At 55.1% G+C, this 19258-nt stretch overlaps 3 protein-coding genes across 3 annotated transcripts; all 3 read left to right on the forward strand.

Moving 5' to 3' along the window:
• Positions 1-2407: 2407 nt before the first annotated feature.
• On the forward strand, positions 2408-4829 carry LOC118981555 (leukocyte immunoglobulin-like receptor subfamily A member 6). The gene is made up of 5 exons (XM_037038344.1): positions 2408-2441; positions 2900-3148; positions 3290-3595; positions 3815-4096; positions 4380-4829. Exons 1-5 carry the CDS (start codon positions 2408-2410, stop codon positions 4745-4747), a joined length of 1239 nt encoding a protein of 412 aa, XP_036894239.1. The 3' UTR covers positions 4748-4829.
• Positions 4830-6116: 1287 nt separating this feature from the next.
• LOC118981554 (leukocyte immunoglobulin-like receptor subfamily B member 5) lies at positions 6117-8432 on the forward strand. Its single transcript, XM_037038343.1, has 3 exons — positions 6117-6339; positions 6662-6714; positions 7961-8432. The coding sequence occupies exons 1-3, from the start codon at positions 6243-6245 to the stop codon at positions 8105-8107; spliced, it is 297 nt and encodes a 98-aa protein (XP_036894238.1). The 5' UTR covers positions 6117-6242; the 3' UTR covers positions 8108-8432.
• Positions 8433-14279: 5847 nt separating this feature from the next.
• On the forward strand, positions 14280-15004 carry LOC118981552 (leukocyte immunoglobulin-like receptor subfamily A member 6). Its single transcript, XM_037038342.1, has 2 exons — positions 14280-14507; positions 14664-15004. The coding sequence occupies exons 1-2, from the start codon at positions 14342-14344 to the stop codon at positions 14987-14989; spliced, it is 492 nt and encodes a 163-aa protein (XP_036894237.1). The 5' UTR covers positions 14280-14341; the 3' UTR covers positions 14990-15004.
• Positions 15005-19258: the final 4254 nt, after the last annotated feature.

Below are 19258 nucleotides of genomic sequence, written 5' to 3' on the forward strand. Positions count from 1 at the left end.
GACGAGGAGGAGAGATGGGAGACTAAAGTCTCTGTGGTATTTGGAGGCAGGGTTAATACAAATTTCTTACTAAATTTACATAAAAGTTATAGTTGACATTGTGTACTTATTAGAGTCTAATGAATTATATGTATTAAAAGGATAAGTTCTATGTTACATGCATTTACAGCATTAAAAAGAAATGCAAGGCAATGGCCATGGTTCCCTGTGGACCATTTTGGCCTTACAAGTGGCCCCAGGTCCCCAGGCAGTTTCATGGGAGGCGGGACTCCCACCAGGTCCGAGATGCCCTCAGTGCCCAGTGCTCAGGCTCAGCCCCTGGTGGGATTCCCACCCTCACTCCTGAGTGTGGTGAGTCCAGGATCCAGGACGAGCAGCATCCTTCCTGTCTCCCCTCAGTCTGGGCTCACCTGCCATTCAACCAAGGATGCCCTGTAGATAATGATGCCCCCTGAGGGCTTGGGGGATACATGTGCTGCTTCCAGGTAGCCCTTGCTCCCACAAGTCTCTCAAGCCTGTGTCTTAATCAGGGCCCACAAATGGCACAGAGGAAGCCCAGTCAGGTCTCAGGCTCTGCTGACCCTCACAACTGTGAAAACTAAGTTTTCACCCTTGTCTGCAATGAGGGAAAAGGGACAGAGGAAGTGATTGGCTCAGAAAAGACCGTCAATAATATTCCTCCTCATTTCAGATTAAAACCTGTAGATTGTCTGCAACTGATGCTTTTGCTCAGTACATGGAGATGGAGTGACCAGGGTCAGCTGCAGGGTTACCCTCACAGAGCAGGGCAGTGAGGAGGCAGAGGTGCTCAGGGGCCTGGGTGGGACAGATGGAGAGAAGGTCTCCTGCTCACAGAGATGAGGAAGTCAGAGAGAGAGAAGAGAGAGGGAGAGACAAATTCACACACTCGGCCAGGGTGGTGGGTGGCTCTGTCTGTGGGTCAGGTGACCATGCTGTAATCCATCCCTCCACGCCTCTTGCCCTTCAGTGGGTTTTCAGTCTGGACGCAGCCCCATCAGCTGCCCAGGCCACCCAGACACCGAGCTGATGTGCCCTCGGCTCTTCTCTCGCTTTCCCTCACACAATGAACACACTCACAGCTCTGACCCTGAGCCCCTCTTTCTGGGACCCAGTTCCCCTTCCCAGTCACACCTAGGTGAGCTCAGGTGAAGATGCAAGACATCAAGGGGGTACAAACCCATCAGCCTCCTCATTGGCCTCCTGTGGACCCTCACGCCCAGCTGAGGGGTTTCACTCTCATGCACCTGAACTTGCCTGTCACAGACCCTCCCTGCACAAAGCCTTTTCACATGTCTCCCCCTCACTCCAGCACATCCAAGCAGCCCTGTAATGGTCCATGTTGTTGGAGATGAGGCTGAGCTAACCTCTCCATCCTAAGCAGAGACAACTGGTCCTATAAGGCAGACCCTTCCCAGTGCCCACCTCCCCTCCCCAGACTCACACACCTGGTTCTCCGCCACACTGTGCATGGCATGGGTGCCCCCTGAGCTCATCGGAACAAAGCACACTGCCTGCACACCTCCTAGACCAAGAAACACAAAGAAGTCTTCCAGCACTTCTCACTCAACTCTACAGACACCTTTGTTTTAGGGATTGCTTAAGATTTCATGAGAAATCCTCACACAACAAATCGAATGCTGAGTAGCTCATCACCAGGTCTCCTATCCTGTTGGAGTTTTATCACTGTTTATTGTCACAACTCTTCCTACAGCCTATACCCACAGAGAGGTATCTTCTGAAAACACCAATCTGCTCACACAGTGTTTTACTAAACTTTTTTCTGTAACCTTAAAGATCAAACCCAATAGTCCCCGCAGGGAGCAGAGGCCCTGTGTGACCAGGGAAAAACATACCAGGGTGACTCGCAGATCTTAGAATAATCACCCTCTTCCTGGTCCACAGTGATGTCCTCTCACACCCCTGGGCTGGTCCTGTGCTGGACAGGGCACCTGCTCAGTAAACATCAGCCAGATGCGAGAATGGAAAAAGCCCGAAGGAAACTTTGCATTTGTGATGTCTCAGGAAAGGAAATGAATGCCCCCAGTTACGTGGGTTCCAGAAAAGGCAGAGTCAGAATTGCCACAGAAATTGGGCTGCTCCGGCCTCCTACCCAGCATATTCTATGCTCACGTTGAGGTGTTACCCTCGGGACTTGGGTGTCACATGAGGTGGAGGCAGTGTGTGTGGGGTCTGTGGAGACTCGGATCTGGTCTGAAAAGTCCCAGAACCTGCTGTCTCCCTGACCACCCTTCAGGGAGGGCAGATTGCTGCTGAGTGGGAAACTAGGACTTGTCACACGGAGGTGCACCCCGTGGGTCCGTCTGTTCTGCTGAGCTGTGGACACTGTGCGTCATCTGCACCACTGAAGACCCTGGGAGACAGCATTATGACCCTGGCCTTCACTGCTCTTCTCAGTCTTGGTGAGTTTTGGTGAAAAGAGAGGGATGGGGTGCCCTTTCCTCCCAGATCCTCTTCCCTGAAGGGGCCCAGGACTGAGGAGGCTCAGGGTGGGCAGACCTCCTGGTGGTAGAAGTGGCTCAGCCCCACATGTGACCCCAGCACTCAGGGGCCCAGACCCGGCCTGCAGCTTGTGTGTGTGGGTGAAGGATAATCTCACAGGGCCTCTCTTCCAGGGCTGTGTCAGGGCCTGAGAGACCAGGGCCAGGCAGGTGAGTCCTCCCTCAGAGCTCCTGCTTTATCCCAGTGATGCCCCTGGGCAGATGGGGGACGCACAGTGGGCCTGGTCTGATGGTAACCAGTGTGGGAGGGGGCTTGGAGTGACAGCTGGGGACACAAATAGGATAAGCTCACTCCTGACCCTGCAGGTCTGATTCCTTTTCAGCAGTTCTCCCCAAACCCTCCATCTGGGCTGACCCAGGTCCCATCGTCAGCAAGGGGAGCCCTGTGACCATCTGGTGTCAGGGGCCTCTGCAGGCGGATGGCTACCTTCTGTATAAAGAGAGGAGCTATCAGCCCTGGCATATAAGGACCCTACAGGCCTCCAGCAAGAAGATCAGGTTCCCCATCAAATCCATGAGCTCCAACGATGTGGGGAGATACCAATGTGCATATTCCAGCTCCAGACAATGGTCTGAGCAGAGTGACACCCTGTTGCTGGTGATGAAAGGTGAGAGGGTAGAACTGAGTCCCCTACTCACAAGCAAGGAAGATCAGAGTGTGCCTTCAGGGGGACCTCACCCCTCACAGCCCACACCTGGGGAGGGTGGGGTGACAGTCCCCTCTAACTCACATCATCCTTCTCCCTCAGGAGTGGACAGTGCACCCTCCCTCTCAGCCCAGCCAGGCCCAGTGGTGAACACAGGAGGGAACGCATCCCTCTTGTGCAGCTCAGTGTACACGTCAGGCCCTTTCCACCTGCTGAAGGAGGGAGGGGCTGAGATGCCCCAACAAAAGAAATCAGAATGGAGATCCAAAGAGAAGAGATGGCAGGCTGTGTTCCCTGTGGGCCCCGTGAGCTCCTCCCATGGGGGGACCTACAGATGCTATGGTTCCTCCAGCTCCAAATCCAATGTGTGGTCACAGCCCAGTGGCCCTCTACACCTCAAGGTCACAGGTGAGGTGGCCCACACTTGGCTTCAATTCTTTCTTGTGCCCAAATCACTGAGCTAAACCTTGTGGTTAAAATCCCTGGGGTCACTGGAGTCAGTGACATGGGCTTATTGGGAACACAACCATAAGCAGGAGACTTAGGGAGGGACAAGTGAGAGATATAATTGCAGTCCCAGGGTGGTGGGTGTTGTGTCCCCTGGGTGACAATGACCCTTCTCCCCAGGTGTGTACAGGGAGCCCTCCCTCTCAGCCCAGCCAGGCCCCCTGCTGCTGCCTGGAGACAGCCTGACCCTCCAGTGTCACTCAGAGCCCGGCTTTGACAGATTTGCTCTGACCAAGGATGAGGGGCCCACACCCCCCCAGCATCTCCAGGGGCAGCACAGCCCCAGCTTCCCCCTGGGCCCTGTGAACCTCACCCACGGGGGCCGGTACAGGTGCTACAGTGGACACAACCTCTCCCATGTGTGGTCAGCCCCCAGTGCCCCCCTGGACATCCTGATTGCAGGTGAGGAGCCTGTCCTTAATCTCTGCCATGGAGCTCTGGCCCAGGGTCACCATGATGTTGTTGGGGTCCAGATGAGGGTCCTGGGGCAGAGGTTTAAGGAGACTGAGGTCTAGAGGGAGGGAATAAGAGGCATAAAGATAAAAGGCACCCAGCCAGAGGGACTGAGAGGAGCTGACAGGGGTCACAAACAGTGTCCCTGGGGAAGGATATGGTCTCTCAGCTCAGGGTCAAGGGAATGGGGGAAGCTGTGACCTCCTGCACATCACAGCCCTCCTCTCCCCAGGAAAGTACAGGAAACCCTCCCTCTCAGCACAGCCATCGCCCTCAGTGCCCTGGGGAGTGAACATGACCCTGCAGTGTCAATCTGAGGTCAGGGCTGACACCTTCCACCTGCACAGGGAGGGGTCCCTGGACCCTCCCCAGCAAATTCGTCTGCAGGACACAGCGGCCCCCTCTCAGGCCAACTTCACCATCAGCCCTGTGACCTGGGGCCACAACGGGACCTACAGGTGCTACAGCTCACTCAGCTCCTCCCCCTTCCAGCTGTCACAGCCCAGTGACCCCCTGGAGCTCCTGGTCTCAGGTGAGGAGCCCCTTCCTGTCCCCGTGTCTCATGGTCAGTTCAGGACCTTGTCCCCACAGGACCTTTAGGCTGGATACAGAGTGACGGTGTCACCCAACGAGGCTCAGCATGAGGGGACTCTCATGTCCCAGAGAAATGGAAAAGCCAGCACCACCCACCCCTGCCTCATCTACCTCTGTATTTCTGGGGCCCAGAGGGTTCTGGGGGCCAAGTGAGGCTGCAGAGGCCTGGGGCTGAGCAGAGGGAGGAAAGGCCAGGGGCCCCCACCCTCCTTTGCCACCACCCAGGGCCTGACTCAGAGACGAGAACAAGTGTGGTGAGCAGCAGAGGCCTTGCTCCAGTGAGGACAAGACGACCTGTTGTGTCCCGTTTGTCTCCTTGGGGGCCTGCAGGCCTGGCAGTGATGCTGGAGGGATCATGGGGCGTCCAGGGCCGTGTGGCAGACAGGTGATAGTGGGGAGGGGGGGTCATGGCAGACGGAGATGCTGTGGTCCCACCCAGGGGAGGAACAGCCAGACTCAAGTGGGGAGAAGGCAGCCCCCACGCCTCGTCCCCAACCTGAATTTCCAGAAGGCTCTGAGGATCTGCCCTCCTCACCCCGGAGTCAGGCCCACAGAGGGATAAGTGAGGGTCTCTGTGGGGAGGTGGTGGGTGTGTCCATGGGGACAGGGACTGAGTCCTGGGCAAGTTCAGGCGCCTCTGGAGGCTCTGACTCGGACACGCCCTCCCCCTCTCTGTGCCTCAGTGTCTCCAAGTGTGAAAGGAGAGAGTTGTGGCTCTGAACTCCAGAAAGGGTCTCTGACGAGGAAGCACCCCAGGACATGATGTTATGGAGACTGTGCCCTCTGTAGCAGTGATGGTGACATGGTAGAGAGGGACACGCAGGACAAGGGCCTGAGACACCCAGGTGTCTCAGCTCAGCTCAGGGCACAAACAACGGTTGCAGTCAGACCTGGTTCAGGTCCTGGCTCTGCTGCCCCTGCTGTGGGGCCAGGTGGTCCCTTCCCTTCTCTGAGTGTCAGGTTCATGTCTGTTCACCCTGGTCCCCTCCTGCTCACAGGCCTGCAGTGACATTAGGTGACATAAGGGACCTCACAGAGCTCAGGAAGGCAGAACCCCAGCCCAGCCCAACCATCCCAAGTGCGCATCAGGGTTCACCCCAAGCCTGCACATCTGTATCCCTGCTGTGCTGTGGGGCAGGTAATAAGAAGGACCCTCAGCCCCAGTGACATAGGAAAGACCCCTGCAGATGAGGAGCCCAGAGTTTGGTGCTGGTGTCCACCTGGGGGCAGCACGAGGACACCAATGGGAACCCACATGCTGGGGTCCAGTCCCAGCCCTGCCCTGGCCAGGCTGGGTGACCTGGGGCACATGGCTAAGCTCTCTGAGCTGCAGTGGCTGGGTGATGCGTCAGCCTTTTCTGGGTGCACCAGGGCTGTGAGGTCAGAGGAGACCAATGACAGACCCCAGCACACGCCTCGTACACAGTAGGTGCTCATTAAATGGCGCCATTGGCTCATTCATGATGTCCCTCCAGCCCAAGGTCTCCAACAGTCCCTGCACATGCTGACTGGGGTCTCGGTGACTCTCGTCCTCCTCCTCTCCCTCCTCCTCTTCCTCCTCCTCCATCACAAGCATCAGAGCAAAGGCAGGACATTGGGTGAGTAGGGGATGGGGTGACCTGGGTCACAGGAGAGAGGGGCTCAAAGCACCCAGCACAGGAAACAAAGAGATGGGGAAGGTCAGCTGAGAAACAGATTTCTCCAGAATTCAGGAATCTGGAGATTTCAGGAAGCAATGGGGGAGGGGAAAGCTTGGGAGGCTGTGGGGGTCAGAGGCCAGAGGGACTGAAAACCACACTGGGTGACCTGGCCCCTCACCTCATCATCCCTGCGTTAATGACCCATCTGGGAGCAGGCGGGTCTGCAGCCCTGAGATCTTGGGGATCCTGCCTGGAGATACACTCTGTTCTTCCCCTCCAGCTGCTGCCATGAAGGACCCACAGCCTGGGGAGGGCCTGGAGTTGGACCCTCAGGTGAGACCCCTGCTCCTGACCAGGCAACCAAGGGCCTTCCTGTTGCCCAATTCACTCCAGTGGTCACTTCCCTGTCCACCTCCCATGGTTCTCGGCAGTGAACCACACTGGCCTCCCTTTAAGGGCACCAGGTTGTCCTGCTGTGACTCACTCCTCCCACTTTCCTGTGACCTCATGACCCCTCCTGGGTGGTCCCCTGTGCTGGCTCCTCATCCTCTGTCCCCTGTGCACCTCCAGGTCTCACCAGACATGAATGAGTGAATTACCCACAGGTTCCAGGGTCCCATCACTCACTCATNTCTCGGCAGTGAACCACACTGGCCTCCCTTTAAGGGCACCAGGTCATTCTGCTGTGACTCATTCCCTCAGCTTTCCTGTGACCTCATGACCCCTCCTGGGTGGTCCCCTGTGCTGGCTCCTCATCCTCTGTCCCCTGTGCACCTCCAGGTCTCACCAGACATGAATGAGTGAATGACCCGCAGGTCCCAGGGTCCCATCACTCACTCGTGCAGCAGCTGTGATGGGAGCCCACTGGTCACTGGCTCCATGTCACTGCCCCAGTGCAGCCCTGAGCAGCCTGGCCCCACCCTCCTCAAGCTCACCTGTGGGTGAGGGAGACACCTGCACACAGGCAGATGGCATCCTGGAGAGCCAAGTGCTGTGAAGGAGAATGAAGCAAGAGCAGGGGACAGAGTGTGTGAGGAGGGGAGAACAGAGAAAACAGCAGGTACAAAGGTCCCGAGGCAGGACCTGCTGCTTCAGCCAGATGGGCCCTGTGGCTGGAGCTGAATGAGCAAGAGACAGAGCATTAGGTTAAGAGTCAGATCCGCAGCAGCACCAGGAGCCCCAAGGCTCAGGGAGTCCCTGCAGACTCCATCAGGAGAGTGACCTCAGCTGATCTGAAGTTTAGTTGTCCCTCTGACACCATGTGGACACGTGACTGGAGGGTTTCAACCATGGGGTCAAGGACACGCTGGTTCTGTCTCACTGTCTCTCTGCAGCAGAACAGGACCTAGTGATGACTCCCAAGGGGTGACATGGCCCCAGGTGACCCTCTCAGCATCAAGGCTCATGCAGGGAAAGGCCACCTCTCCTTCCTCTTTGTTGTGGGGATTGCTGGTCATGAAGGGCAGAGAAGCAGAAAATGACAGACAGATGGACAGTGAAGTGGGTCCCGTCCTCCCCAGGCCCCAGGCCTCCCCAACCCCAACCCCCTTTCACCCCTCTCACTGTCCCCCTGCTCCAGGCTGCTGCATCTGAAGACCCCCAGGACGTGACCTATGCCCAGCTCACCCACTTGGCCTTCAGAAGGGAGACAAGGGCACCCCGTTCCTTCCCACCAGAGCAGCCCCCAGATGAGCCCAGTGTGTACACTGCTCTGGCCGTCCACTAGCCCAGGAAGGACCCAGACCCCACACTCTAGGGGTGCTTACAGAGACCCCAGAAGGCGTGGGGGCTGCCAAAAGGACAATCGTTAGTGGCCCTAGCCAACCTGGTGACCTGACATGGGCCCCCAGCATCTTCTGGGACCCTCCAGGAGTCCCCTGATTCTGCAATCACAGGTAACTAATATCGTCATACTTTGGAATCAAAGCCACAGACTTCCCAAGCATCAACATGTGAATTTAGAACCAAAATGGGAGGGAGAGAAGGCTTTCAATGAATGCTCATGTAAATATTACACATGAGTTCTACAAACTGGAACATTAACAGCCATGAATGAAACATCTTAGAGAAGAAAAGGGGGAGACACAGACACCACCTAAGTGTCCTCCCACACGCGCTGAGATGAAGCCGTGGCAACCTGTGCAGCGAAGTGTCACTCGGTCACAGAGATGGAATCCTGTCAGTGCGGCGATACGGGCACCGTGAGCTTGTCGTGCTACGTGGGGTAAATCACACCACGCAGCACAGGCCCGTACGACGTCGCTCACATGTGGGTGAGATCTGAACCTCTGCCCTGTCGTATGTACTAACTACATTGACCCTGTAATTAAATGTTTTCCTGCAAAGTGAACTCGGAGTCTGAAAACCTTCCCTGGCAATTGCTTCACAACACGCATGCATGCATGAAACACACACAGACACTCACACACAGGAACATACACACGACAGCCTTACACAAGCCTCTCCGAGGAATAAAGGAAGAAGGCACAGCCCGCAACAGAGTGTATCAGGCCAGAAATAAATTGATAATGAAACCAAACGAGGGAGCTACCAAGAGCGAACCTCACGGGAAGCTCTCTCGCGTGCACTCAGGTGCAGAGTCCTAAACAAAACATCCCCAAGATGCATCAGAGCAAAAACTGCGTCATCCATCCCGACAATCAGGTACCTGGTTTCAGGAATGCATGGTGGGTTTCATATTTTTTTAAAATTAATCGGTAGAATTCAAACATTGAAAGTAATAGCAAAAAAAGAGAAACATCAACAGATGCAAAACTTTTGTTGAAATACAGCACGAATTTACAATGAAAAACTCTTCAGAAATAAGAGAGTTTGTATCATTTATCAAAACACCTTTCAATAGGTTTATAAGGGAACTAATGCCTAGAGGTAAAAACTTGAAAACGGCCCTGGCTGGTATAGCTCAGTGGATGGAGTGCGGGCCTGCAAACCACAGGATGGCGGTTCGATTCCCAGTCAGGGCACATGTCTGGGTTGCAGGCCAGTTCCAGGCAGGGGACACACCAGAGGCAACCATACATTGATATTTCTCTCTCTCTCCTTCCTCTCCCCTCTAAAAATAAATAAAATCTTAAAAAAAAACCTTGAAAACGTGGTGCCTATAACTGAGCCTCAGACAAACACTATCACTGTGGAGCTGAGCCTGCCCACAGCCTCGCCACACCCTATGCCTGTGCCTTTGGCCATCCCTGCCCCTTGCCCCGGTTTTGCAGGTGGAGGAGGAGCCGCTCTGCAAGGGAGAAGTGATGCCCCACCCCCACTGCCTTCCTCAGCAGGCCAGAGGAGCCCCACCACCCGGGCCCCGCCCAGCCACAGGCCACGCCCATCTGCAGGCCACGCCCAGCGGCCAGCACCCAGAGCAGTTTGCTCCCACACAGCCCCATCTGTGGGGCTGGTCCCCCACACCCCGCCCTGAGCCCCTGCTTTGGCTCCCACTCCCACACCTGCATCTGCACCTGTTTCTCCAGCGTCCACCACAGCATCTTCTGAATCTGCACCTGCTGGTGCCACCAAGCAGGAGAACCAGGCAGGAGAGCCAGTGGAAACTCCCATCAACAATCACACATCCAGACACCGTTCCCTGTCAAACTCTTTGAAGACGCAACAAGTGCACTTATGACAGGTCAGTCCTCTGAGAATATGGTCACTGAGGTCGTGTCGATGGGCTGTGAACCAGAACAGGTGGTGGCAGCCATGCCAGCCAGGTTCAACCACCCTGACAGCCTCACTGTGTATCTTTAATGGGAACCCTGGACACAGAGGAAGTCAGGCTGTGCCTGCTCCCCCTCCAGCAGCTAGTTCTGGGGGCTCCTCAGCCCAGGGCCCTGTCCATGGAGAGTCTGAGAACAGTAATAAGTGTGAGGACACGCAGGAGCCCCTGACACCAGCCCCTCCTCCATGCACCCTGGGTCCCCAGCTGTTCAGTTCCTGGGGTCTCTCAGCTGTAGGCGAATAAGCTCATGAGTTCTGTGCCTCCCACTAAATGCAGAACACTCTGCTCTTACTTATTTCTGAATGGAGACCATTTTCATCCCTCATCCTGAACCCTCGGGTACAGCTCCTACTGAAGTGACTCAAAACGGGTTCTGAATCCAGAGATGCTGATGGTCCAGTGAGGAGACAGGGGCCTGGCAGAGTCGAGTCCGGGCTCATGACATGACCGTGTGAAACTTACAGTCTGAGAAGTGGGGCATCGGGGAGCACAGACCCCAGGAGGGAGGCTCCTGTCTCTCCAAGTCCTCACTCACACCCTCATCTCATGACCCTCAGGGGCAGCTGACACCATCAGCCCATCACAGAACAGTGCAACCCCGGGAGTGGGGAGTGGGAGAAACTCTCAGTTATGGTGCTGGGTGCAGAGGGTCATGTCCTGCCTGATGGAGGCAGGTGTCCTGGGTGGACAGTCAAGGTTCTAGGGTGTCTTTGGTCTCCTCTGGCCTCTGCGACTTTCTTTCCTGTATTTCCTAACTTCTCACCCACAAGACTACAAAGGAGAATCTTGTCATCATGGGTTTGGCTGGATTGGGCCTGGTGGTCCTGGGGAAGCTGCCCTCTCAGGCACTGAACAGTGACAGAGTGGCCCACACTGCTGCCAGGACATGAACACAGAGGGGACAGGGCACCATTCAGAGAGAGGGAAACACGGAGCCCATCTGATGGCCCAGGAGGAGGTGAAGGACAGTCTGACCACAGGTGGCAAAATGTCTGCTGACTTGTCCAGGGGAGCAGACAGGACAGATGAGGTTTGGGGACAGGAAATGTGAGCCGTGCTCCTGTGGAGACCCCTCCTCCTTCCCACCGTGGGGCTGCCCCTCCTCATCCTCACTGACTCCCCTTGACTGTCCTTCTGTTCTCCCCCTGTGACAGGAGGGGCCACCCCACATGGCTGGTCTGGGTTCCCAGCCACACACCCCTTCATGCTGGATCCCACTCACACAAACAAATGTGGTGTCTTCATAACCCGGGAGGGTTTTAAGTCATGAAAACAAAGTACCGACACCTGCTACCTGGTGGGGGAACGTCAACTGTCTGCAGCTGAGTGACAGGAGCCACACAGAAAAGATCACGTCTTCTGTGACTGCGTTTGTGGGAAGTGTCCAGGAGGAGGACACCCACAGAGACGGGAGTCAGGTGGGCTGGTCGGGGGCTGACGAGGAGCAGAGATGGGAGCCTGAAGACTTTGTGCTATTTGGAGGCAGGGTCATACAAATTCCTTATTAAAACAACGTAAAAGCTGTGGTTGAGACACTGTATGTTGACTACATTTTCATAAATTCTGTATTTTAAAAGGATCAGATCTATGTTACATGAATTTACATCATTAGAAAGAAATGCAAGTGTATGGCCATGGTTCCCTGTGGATCCTTTTGGCCTTACAAGTGGTCCCAGGTCCCCAGGCATTTTCATGGGAGGCGGGACTCCCACCAGGTCCGAGATGCCCTCAGTGCCCAGGGCTCAGGCTCAGCCCCTGGTGGGATTCCCACCCTCACTCCTGAGTGTGGTGAGTCCAGGATCCAGGACGAGCAGCGTCCTTCCTGTCTCCCCTCAGTCTGGGCTCACCTGCCATTCAACCAGGGTTGCCCTGTAGCTTCTCATCCCCCCTGAGGGCTTTGGGGGATACATGTCCTGCTTCCAGGTAGCCCTTCCTCCCACAAGTCTCTCATGCCAGTGTCTTAATAAGGCCCAGAAATGACAGAGATGGAGCCTCCTCAGGTCTCAGGCTCTGCTGACCCTCACAACCCCCGTGACAGCTGAGCTTCCACCCTTATCTGCAATGAGGGCAAAGGGAGAGGGAACAGGACTGGCTCCGAACAATCAGTCAATAATGTTTCCCCTCGTCTTAGCTTAAAACCTGTGAATTGTCTGCAAATGGTGCTTTTGCCCAGCACATGGAGATGGAGTGACCAGTGTCAGCTGCAGGGCTACCCTCACAGAGCAGGGCAGTGAGGAGGCAGACGTGCTCAGGGGCCTGGATGGGACGGATGGAGAGAAGGTCTCCTGCTCACAGAGATGAGGAAGTCAGAGAATGGAAGTGGGGGGGAGAGTCCAAACCACACACCCAACCAGGAGAGTGGGTGGGTATCTCTGTGGGTCAGGTGACCATGTTGTAATCCTTCCCCAGGCCTCCAGTCCTCAGTGGGTGGTCAGTCCTGGGACAGCGCCATTGATTTCCCGGATGACCCAGGCAGAGAGTGGACAGGCCCTCAGCTTTTTCCCCTCTTCCCCTAACACGATAAACACACAGCTCTGACCCTGAGCCCCTCTTTCTGTGACCCAGTTTTCCTCCACAGTCACACTCAGGTGAAGACCGAGGACATTGTGTGGGTGTGATGTCATCAGCCTCTTCTCTGGTCCCCTGAGGTCCCTCACTCCCAGCTGAGGGGTTTAATCCCATGCACCTGAACTTACCTGTCACAGACCCTCCCTGCACAAAGCCTTTCCACAGGTCCCCACCTCACTCCAGCACATGCAAGCAGCCCCACCTGCTGGTCCATGTTGTTGGAGATGAGGCTGAGCTAAGTCTCCATCCCAAGAGTCTCCATCCCTTGTTTGAGGGATTGCTTAAGATTTCATAAGAAACCCTCACAAAACAAATCGAATGCTGAGTAGCTCATCACCAGGTCTCCTATCATGTTGGAGTTTTATCACTCCACAAGAGTTGTGGAGTTATTATCCACAACTCTTCCTACAGCCTATGCCCACAGAGAGGTATCTTCTGAAAACACTAATCTGCTCACACAGGTTTTTACTAATTTTTTTTCTTTAACCTTAAAGATCAAACTGAATAGTCCCTGCAGGGAGTAGAGGCCCTGTGTGACCAGGGAACAACACACCAGGGTGACTCACAGATCTTAGAATAATCACCCTCTTCCTGGTCCACGGTGATGTCCTCTCACCCCCCTGGGCTGGTCCTGTGCTGGACGGGGCACCTGCTCAGTAAACATCAGCCAGATGCCAGAATGGAAAAACCCAAAAGAAACTTTGCATTTGCACTGTCTCAGGAAAGGAAACGAATGCCCCCGGTTACGTGGGATCCAGAAAAGGCAGAGTCAGAGCTGCCACAGAAATTGGGCTGCTCTGGCCTCCTACCCAGCATCCTCTATGCTCATGTTGAGGTGTTACCCTCGGGACTTGGATGTTCCATGAGGCAGAGGCAGAGGCAGTGCATGTGGGGTCTGCTGAGACTCGGACCTGGTCTGAAAGTCCCAGAACCTGCTGTCTCCCTGACCACCCTTCAGGGAGGGCAGATTGCGGCTGAGTGGGAAACTGAGACCTGTCACACGGAGCCAGGACCTTGGTACACCCCATGTGTCTGCCTTTTCTACTGAGCTGTGGACACTGTACGTCATCTGCACCACTGGGAACCCTGGGAGACAGCATTACGACCCTGGCCTTCATTGTTCTTCTCTGTCTCGGTGAGTTTTGGGGGAAAGAGAGGAAAGGGTCCCCTCCTCTCCCGGGTCTAGGACTTGGGAGGCTCAATGGGGGCAGGACTCCAACGGGAAGGAGAAAAGGCTCAGCCCCAGGTGTGACCCCAGCACTCAGGAGCCCAGACCCGGCCTGCAGCTTCTGTGTGTGGGTGGGGGATAATCTCACAGGGCCTCTCTTCCAGGGCTGTGTCGGGGCCCGTGGGACCAGGTCCAGGCAGGTGAGTCCTCCTCCAGACCTCCTGAATCAGCACAATGGTGACAATGGGCAGCTGGGGGACACACAGTGGGTCTGGGATGGTGGTGACCAGTGTGGGAGGGGGCTTGGAGTGACAACAATGGAAACTGAGGGGATAAGGCCCCCCTGACTCTGCAGGTCTGATTCCTTTCCAGAAGTTCCCCCCAAACCCTCCATCTGGGCTGACCCAGGCCCCAACATCAGCAAGGGGAGCCCTGTGACCATCTGGTGTCAGGGGTCTCTGCAGGCGAATGGCTACGTTCTGTATAAAGAAATGAGTTCTGAGCCCTTGGACACATGGATCCCACAGGCCTCCAGCAATAAGACAGGGTTCCCCATTCAGTCCATGAGCTCACAGCACTCAGGGCTGTACCAGTGTGCGTACAGCACTGGGGACAGGCTGTCTGAGAGGAGTGAGACCCTGCTCCTGGTGCTGACAGGTAAGTGGGGACCCGGGTCTCCTCCCCACTGTGGGCTCCTCCTTAGAGGATGAAGGGGACAGAGTGAGGTTTTAGGGGGACCTCACCACTCACATTCTATTCCTGGGGAAGGTGGGGTGATGGTCCCCTCTAACTCAGATCCTCCTTCTCCCTCAGGAGAGCACAGCGCACCCTCCCTCTCAGCCCACCCAGGCCCGGTGGTGACCTCAGGAGGGAACGTGTCCCTCTTGTGCAGCTCACAGTCCACACTGGACACGTTCCACCTGCTGAAGGAGGGAGGGGCTGAGCTGCCCCAACACAGGAAATCAGAATGGAGATCCCATGAGAGGAGGAGGCAGGCTGTGTTCCCTGTGGGCCCCCTGAGCTCCTCCCATGGGGGGACCTACAGATGCTATGGTTCCTCCAGCTCCAACCCCAATGTGTGGTCACAACCCAGTGACCCTCTGCACCTCCAGGTCACAGGTGAGATGGCCCACACTTGACTTCAGTTCAGTGCTGGGCTCCAAATAGCATATATAAACCATGTGCCTTGGTTGTAAAGCCCTGGGGGTTCTGGAAGTCACTGCCACCGGTGTACAGGTGACAGAACCACAGGCAGGACACTTAGGGAGAAACATGTGAGAGCTCTCCCTGCAGCCCCAGTGAGTGGTGGGTGCAGGAGTCCCCTGGGTGACAGTGATCATTCACCCCAGGTGTGTACAGGAAATCGCCAGGCAGCTAGGCTCTAGTGGAACAAAGGCCCCACTGCTCACGTCCATCCTGAGTTTCTAGCAGGCTCCAAGGTTAGAGAATGCTCCAGCACAATGTCAGCCTGCAGATCAATAAGTGAGTGTGACCGTGGGGAGGTGGTAGGTGTGTCCATGGGGACAGGGGCTGAGTCCTGTGCACGTTCAGGCACCTCTGGAGGCTCTGACTTGGACACACCCTTCTTTCTGTGCCTCAGTGTCTCCAAGTGGAAAAGGAGACAAAGAATCGTGGCCCATGGCCTTGGTTTCCTTTCAGTTCTGGCTCTGACCTCCTTCCCTCACAGGGAAGCCACTGAGGACATGATGATATGGAGAATGTCCCCACCGTAGCAGTGATGGTGACACTGTACAGGGAGGGACAGGCAGGACAAGGTCTGGGACACAGAAGTGCTTTCCCTCAGCTCAGGTGCTGAGCTCAGAGGAGGGAACAAGGCCTGGTCCAGGCCCCGGCTCTGCTGCTCCTGGTGTCGGGCTGGGTGGTCCCTTCTCTTCTCTGAGTGTCAGGTTCATGTCTGTCCATCCCTGGTCCCCTCCTGCTCACAGGCCTTCGGTGACATCAGGTGACATAAGGAGCCCCACAGAGCTCAGGAAGGCAGGGCCCCAGCCCAGCCTGACTATTTGAAGGGGGCATCAGGGTTCACCACACACCCCTGCCCCTCCTGTGCCCCTGCTCTGCTGAGGGCAGGTCATAAGGAAGGACCCTCAGCTCCACATAAGACAGGACAGGCCCCTGCAGATGAGGAGCCCAGAGCTCGGAGCTGGTGTCCACCTGGGGCAGCAGGAGGACAGCACAGGAAACACAAGTTTCCTGTATCTGGGACTCGATTCTCCCATTTGTCAGAGCAGAATCCACTCCAGGATTTGAAAAAGCTCAGTTCAGAACTTGGATGCCAGTGAATTGCTGTGGGAGAAAGAACATGAGCCCAACCTACGCATGTCCTGTCCCCATGGGACATTACCTGGACATTACCACTGACATTACCTGGGTGTGGGAGGATGGCTGGGCTTCTGCTCCATTTCCATGACACCTGCTGGTCAGCTGGGTCAGGTCATCCTCCAAAACACCTCCCACCAGAAGTGTCTTCAGTGCCCCCTCCCCCTCCCAGAGTTCCCTGCATGGCCTGGGACTTCATTGGTCACATTATCAGGGCCTGTCTGTGATCAACAGAGATCTGTGTTTTCATGTAGGTGTGCATCTAAAGATTTTGCTTTTTCCTTTATCTTTTTGCTACTTTCTTACGAATATTCCAATTACATTACAAACTAAAATAAACACTTAGAGGATATGTTAAATATGGCAGTTCTCAAAGCCAAAAATGCCTGTGTTATACATAGTCAATGATTCATGGTTTTGAAAAGAAAGACGGATAGGAAGAAGATAGTAACATGACATTGAAATTATGTTCCCGAGACAGAGACACAGGGAACTAGCCGAGGTGCAGCAATGAAAACATACATCCAGCCGTCACTCCTTCACATCCTGACATTCTGGACAAATTGAGGTCCCCCGTGTGCATCTGGGCTTTCCAAAGCAATGCAAGTCCAGCCCCCAGAGATGCTCACCTGGGGGAATGGAGTTGGGTCCCATTAGTTTGAGAGACACATTGAAGTTAAGAAAAGAGACGACCTAAACATTTCTACTTCTCTTCTCTCGTATCCTATTGGTTTTCTTTTCCTCTGGAGCAGTTGATCCTCTGGGGTGATGGGAAACAACTCAGATCCCAGAGTAGAGAGGAGGGGAAATTCTGAATAATGGGACTGTGCTCAGAGCATCAAACTGGTCCATGAGATGCAGGTGCCCTGGTGGACATGCAGGGGGACTGGGGGGATCTGAGTCTGTCCTGACTTCTGTGACCTCTTTACCCACAATTCCTACCTTGTCAACCCCAAGACTACACAGTGGGGAACCTCATCCGCTTGGGTGTGTCTGGCTTGGTCTTCCTGGTCCTCACGGTGCTGCTGTGTGAAGCTTGGCACAGTTGGAGAAGACCCCACGATGCAGCCAGGAGTTGAGCACAGGGGACAACACACCCACCAGTCAGCCAGGCAGAGGCTGGAGAAGAGGCTGATGATCTCAGGAAGCTCTGGAGAAACTGCGGGTGCCCCTGGGAAAGAGTCTGCTGAGAATGTGGAGGGTGTGGGCGTGGTTCCCCTGCAGGGAGGGGCGGGGCTGGGCCTGCAGGGCCTTTCCCACAGTCAGACTGTGGGCATCTCCCCTCACTGCCCTGCTGACCTTCCCTGACTGGGCCTCTGTTCTCACCCCCATACCTGGGGCTCAGTCCACATCACAGGTTCGAATCCACCCCTGGGCTCACCCTTCATCTCTGGTCCACTTTGATGCAAGGAATTTTTTCATGTTCATTTTCCACATTCAGTGACTATGTATGTCTTTGGGTCAGACAACAATTCTGTGTTAAACAACTGATTAAAAGGATAAACAGCAGGACTAGTTTGGGCTGATGGACACAGACAATGGATCGGTGGTCCCCAGGGGGAAGGGTCAGAGTGAGACACAGGAGGGTGAAGAGAGTGAAATGTACACTGAGGAGAGATTTGTCTTGGGAAGGGGAACACAGTCCCATTCACAGATGATGAAAGGTAGCACTTGGAACCTCTGTAACATGTTAAAGATTTTATTTATTATTTTTTTAGAGAGGGGAAGGGAGGGAGGGAGGGAGTGATGAAAACATCAATGTGCCAGAGAAACACATACTTTTTGCCATCTGCCTGGGCCCTGTCCTGAGACCCAGCTGTGTGACCGGACCAAGAATGGAGCAGGGTTCACAGGCTGGTGCTCAACCCACTGAGTCACACGAGTCAGGGCTGACACCTGTGTAATTGTATGAACTAATATCAGCCTGATAAACTTAATTGTAAAAGAGTTAATTAATTGTAAACTTGATTGTAAACTTAATCCTAAGCCGCCATGAAATACACTGCCTCATCCCGTCAAGGATGCTCTGTGTATCAGATGACGGACCTGGAGTGTTTGCTCCAGAAACCCCACTGGTGTGTGAAGGGATGGTCAGGGGGTGTTTGTAAACCAGCAGCCAGAAAACACCATTTTTTTTCATAAGCCCTGATTTGTGGCATTTGTCTAATTCCTGGGTGTAAATGCTCCTTTATTCCTTTCTGGGTTGTTGGGGTTTTTTTGCAGTTATTCACTTTTTTATTTTTTAAATCTTTTAAAATTATTATTGTATTACAGTTCTTCTACTTTCCCTCCTTTGCCCTCCTCCATCCATTTCACCCCCACGGTGCCAACAGTCAATTCCCACCCTGTTGTCTGTGTTCCTGGGTCACTCATACACTTTCTTTTCTAGTCCCTTCCCCTTCTTTTTTCTTGAGGGCGGGAGAGCCGGTCACCACCACCTCCCACATCCCCTGGTCTTTCTCCAGGTGGATCACCTTCACTGAGTCCCAGCCTATGGGCTTGGTGACCTGCGTGAATTACTTCGCCCTGACTGCTCAGGGCCAGCCCCCGGGTTTATGCTGCACTGCAGTTGGGGGAGTGGGGGGGACGAAGAGGCTCGGGTGAGTTCAGGGTTTCTCTCCCGGGCCCAAAGCCACCCGTGCACCACCTCTTCTGGCCGCCAGAATCCCGGCCAGCCTGCATGGAGGACCCCTCTGCTCCGCTCCGGGGAGGCGCTGAGCCTCAAACCTGTCCCCATCCCTCTGGTCCCTGTCCTCCTGAACCAAGTACTCTGCGGCCACGGCCATCAGCCACCGCACTCACTTCCCGGGCTGCACCAAAGCTCCTTCCAGGTGGTGCACCTCATATCACCTGCGCCTGAGACACGCCTGACGGCCACAAGAAGTTCTCCCGAGGGGGCACGAGCTGGTCGACACCAAATACACACGGGACAGAAGAGCCTCCACAGTCCTCTCTGCTCCAGGAGCTTCACCAGCAGCGACCACTTGCCCAAACCTGCGCGCCCCACCCCGCTTCTACCGTGACTGCTCAGGAGGCTGGGCCCCCAACACATTGCCTGGCAGCCTGGCTAG

This window comes from Sturnira hondurensis, unplaced genomic scaffold (assembly GCF_014824575.4).
Source record: "Sturnira hondurensis isolate 20B ecotype Veracruz unplaced genomic scaffold, ASM1482457v3 Scaffold0024287, whole genome shotgun sequence".
Lineage (NCBI taxonomy): Eukaryota > Metazoa > Chordata > Mammalia > Chiroptera > Phyllostomidae > Sturnira > Sturnira hondurensis.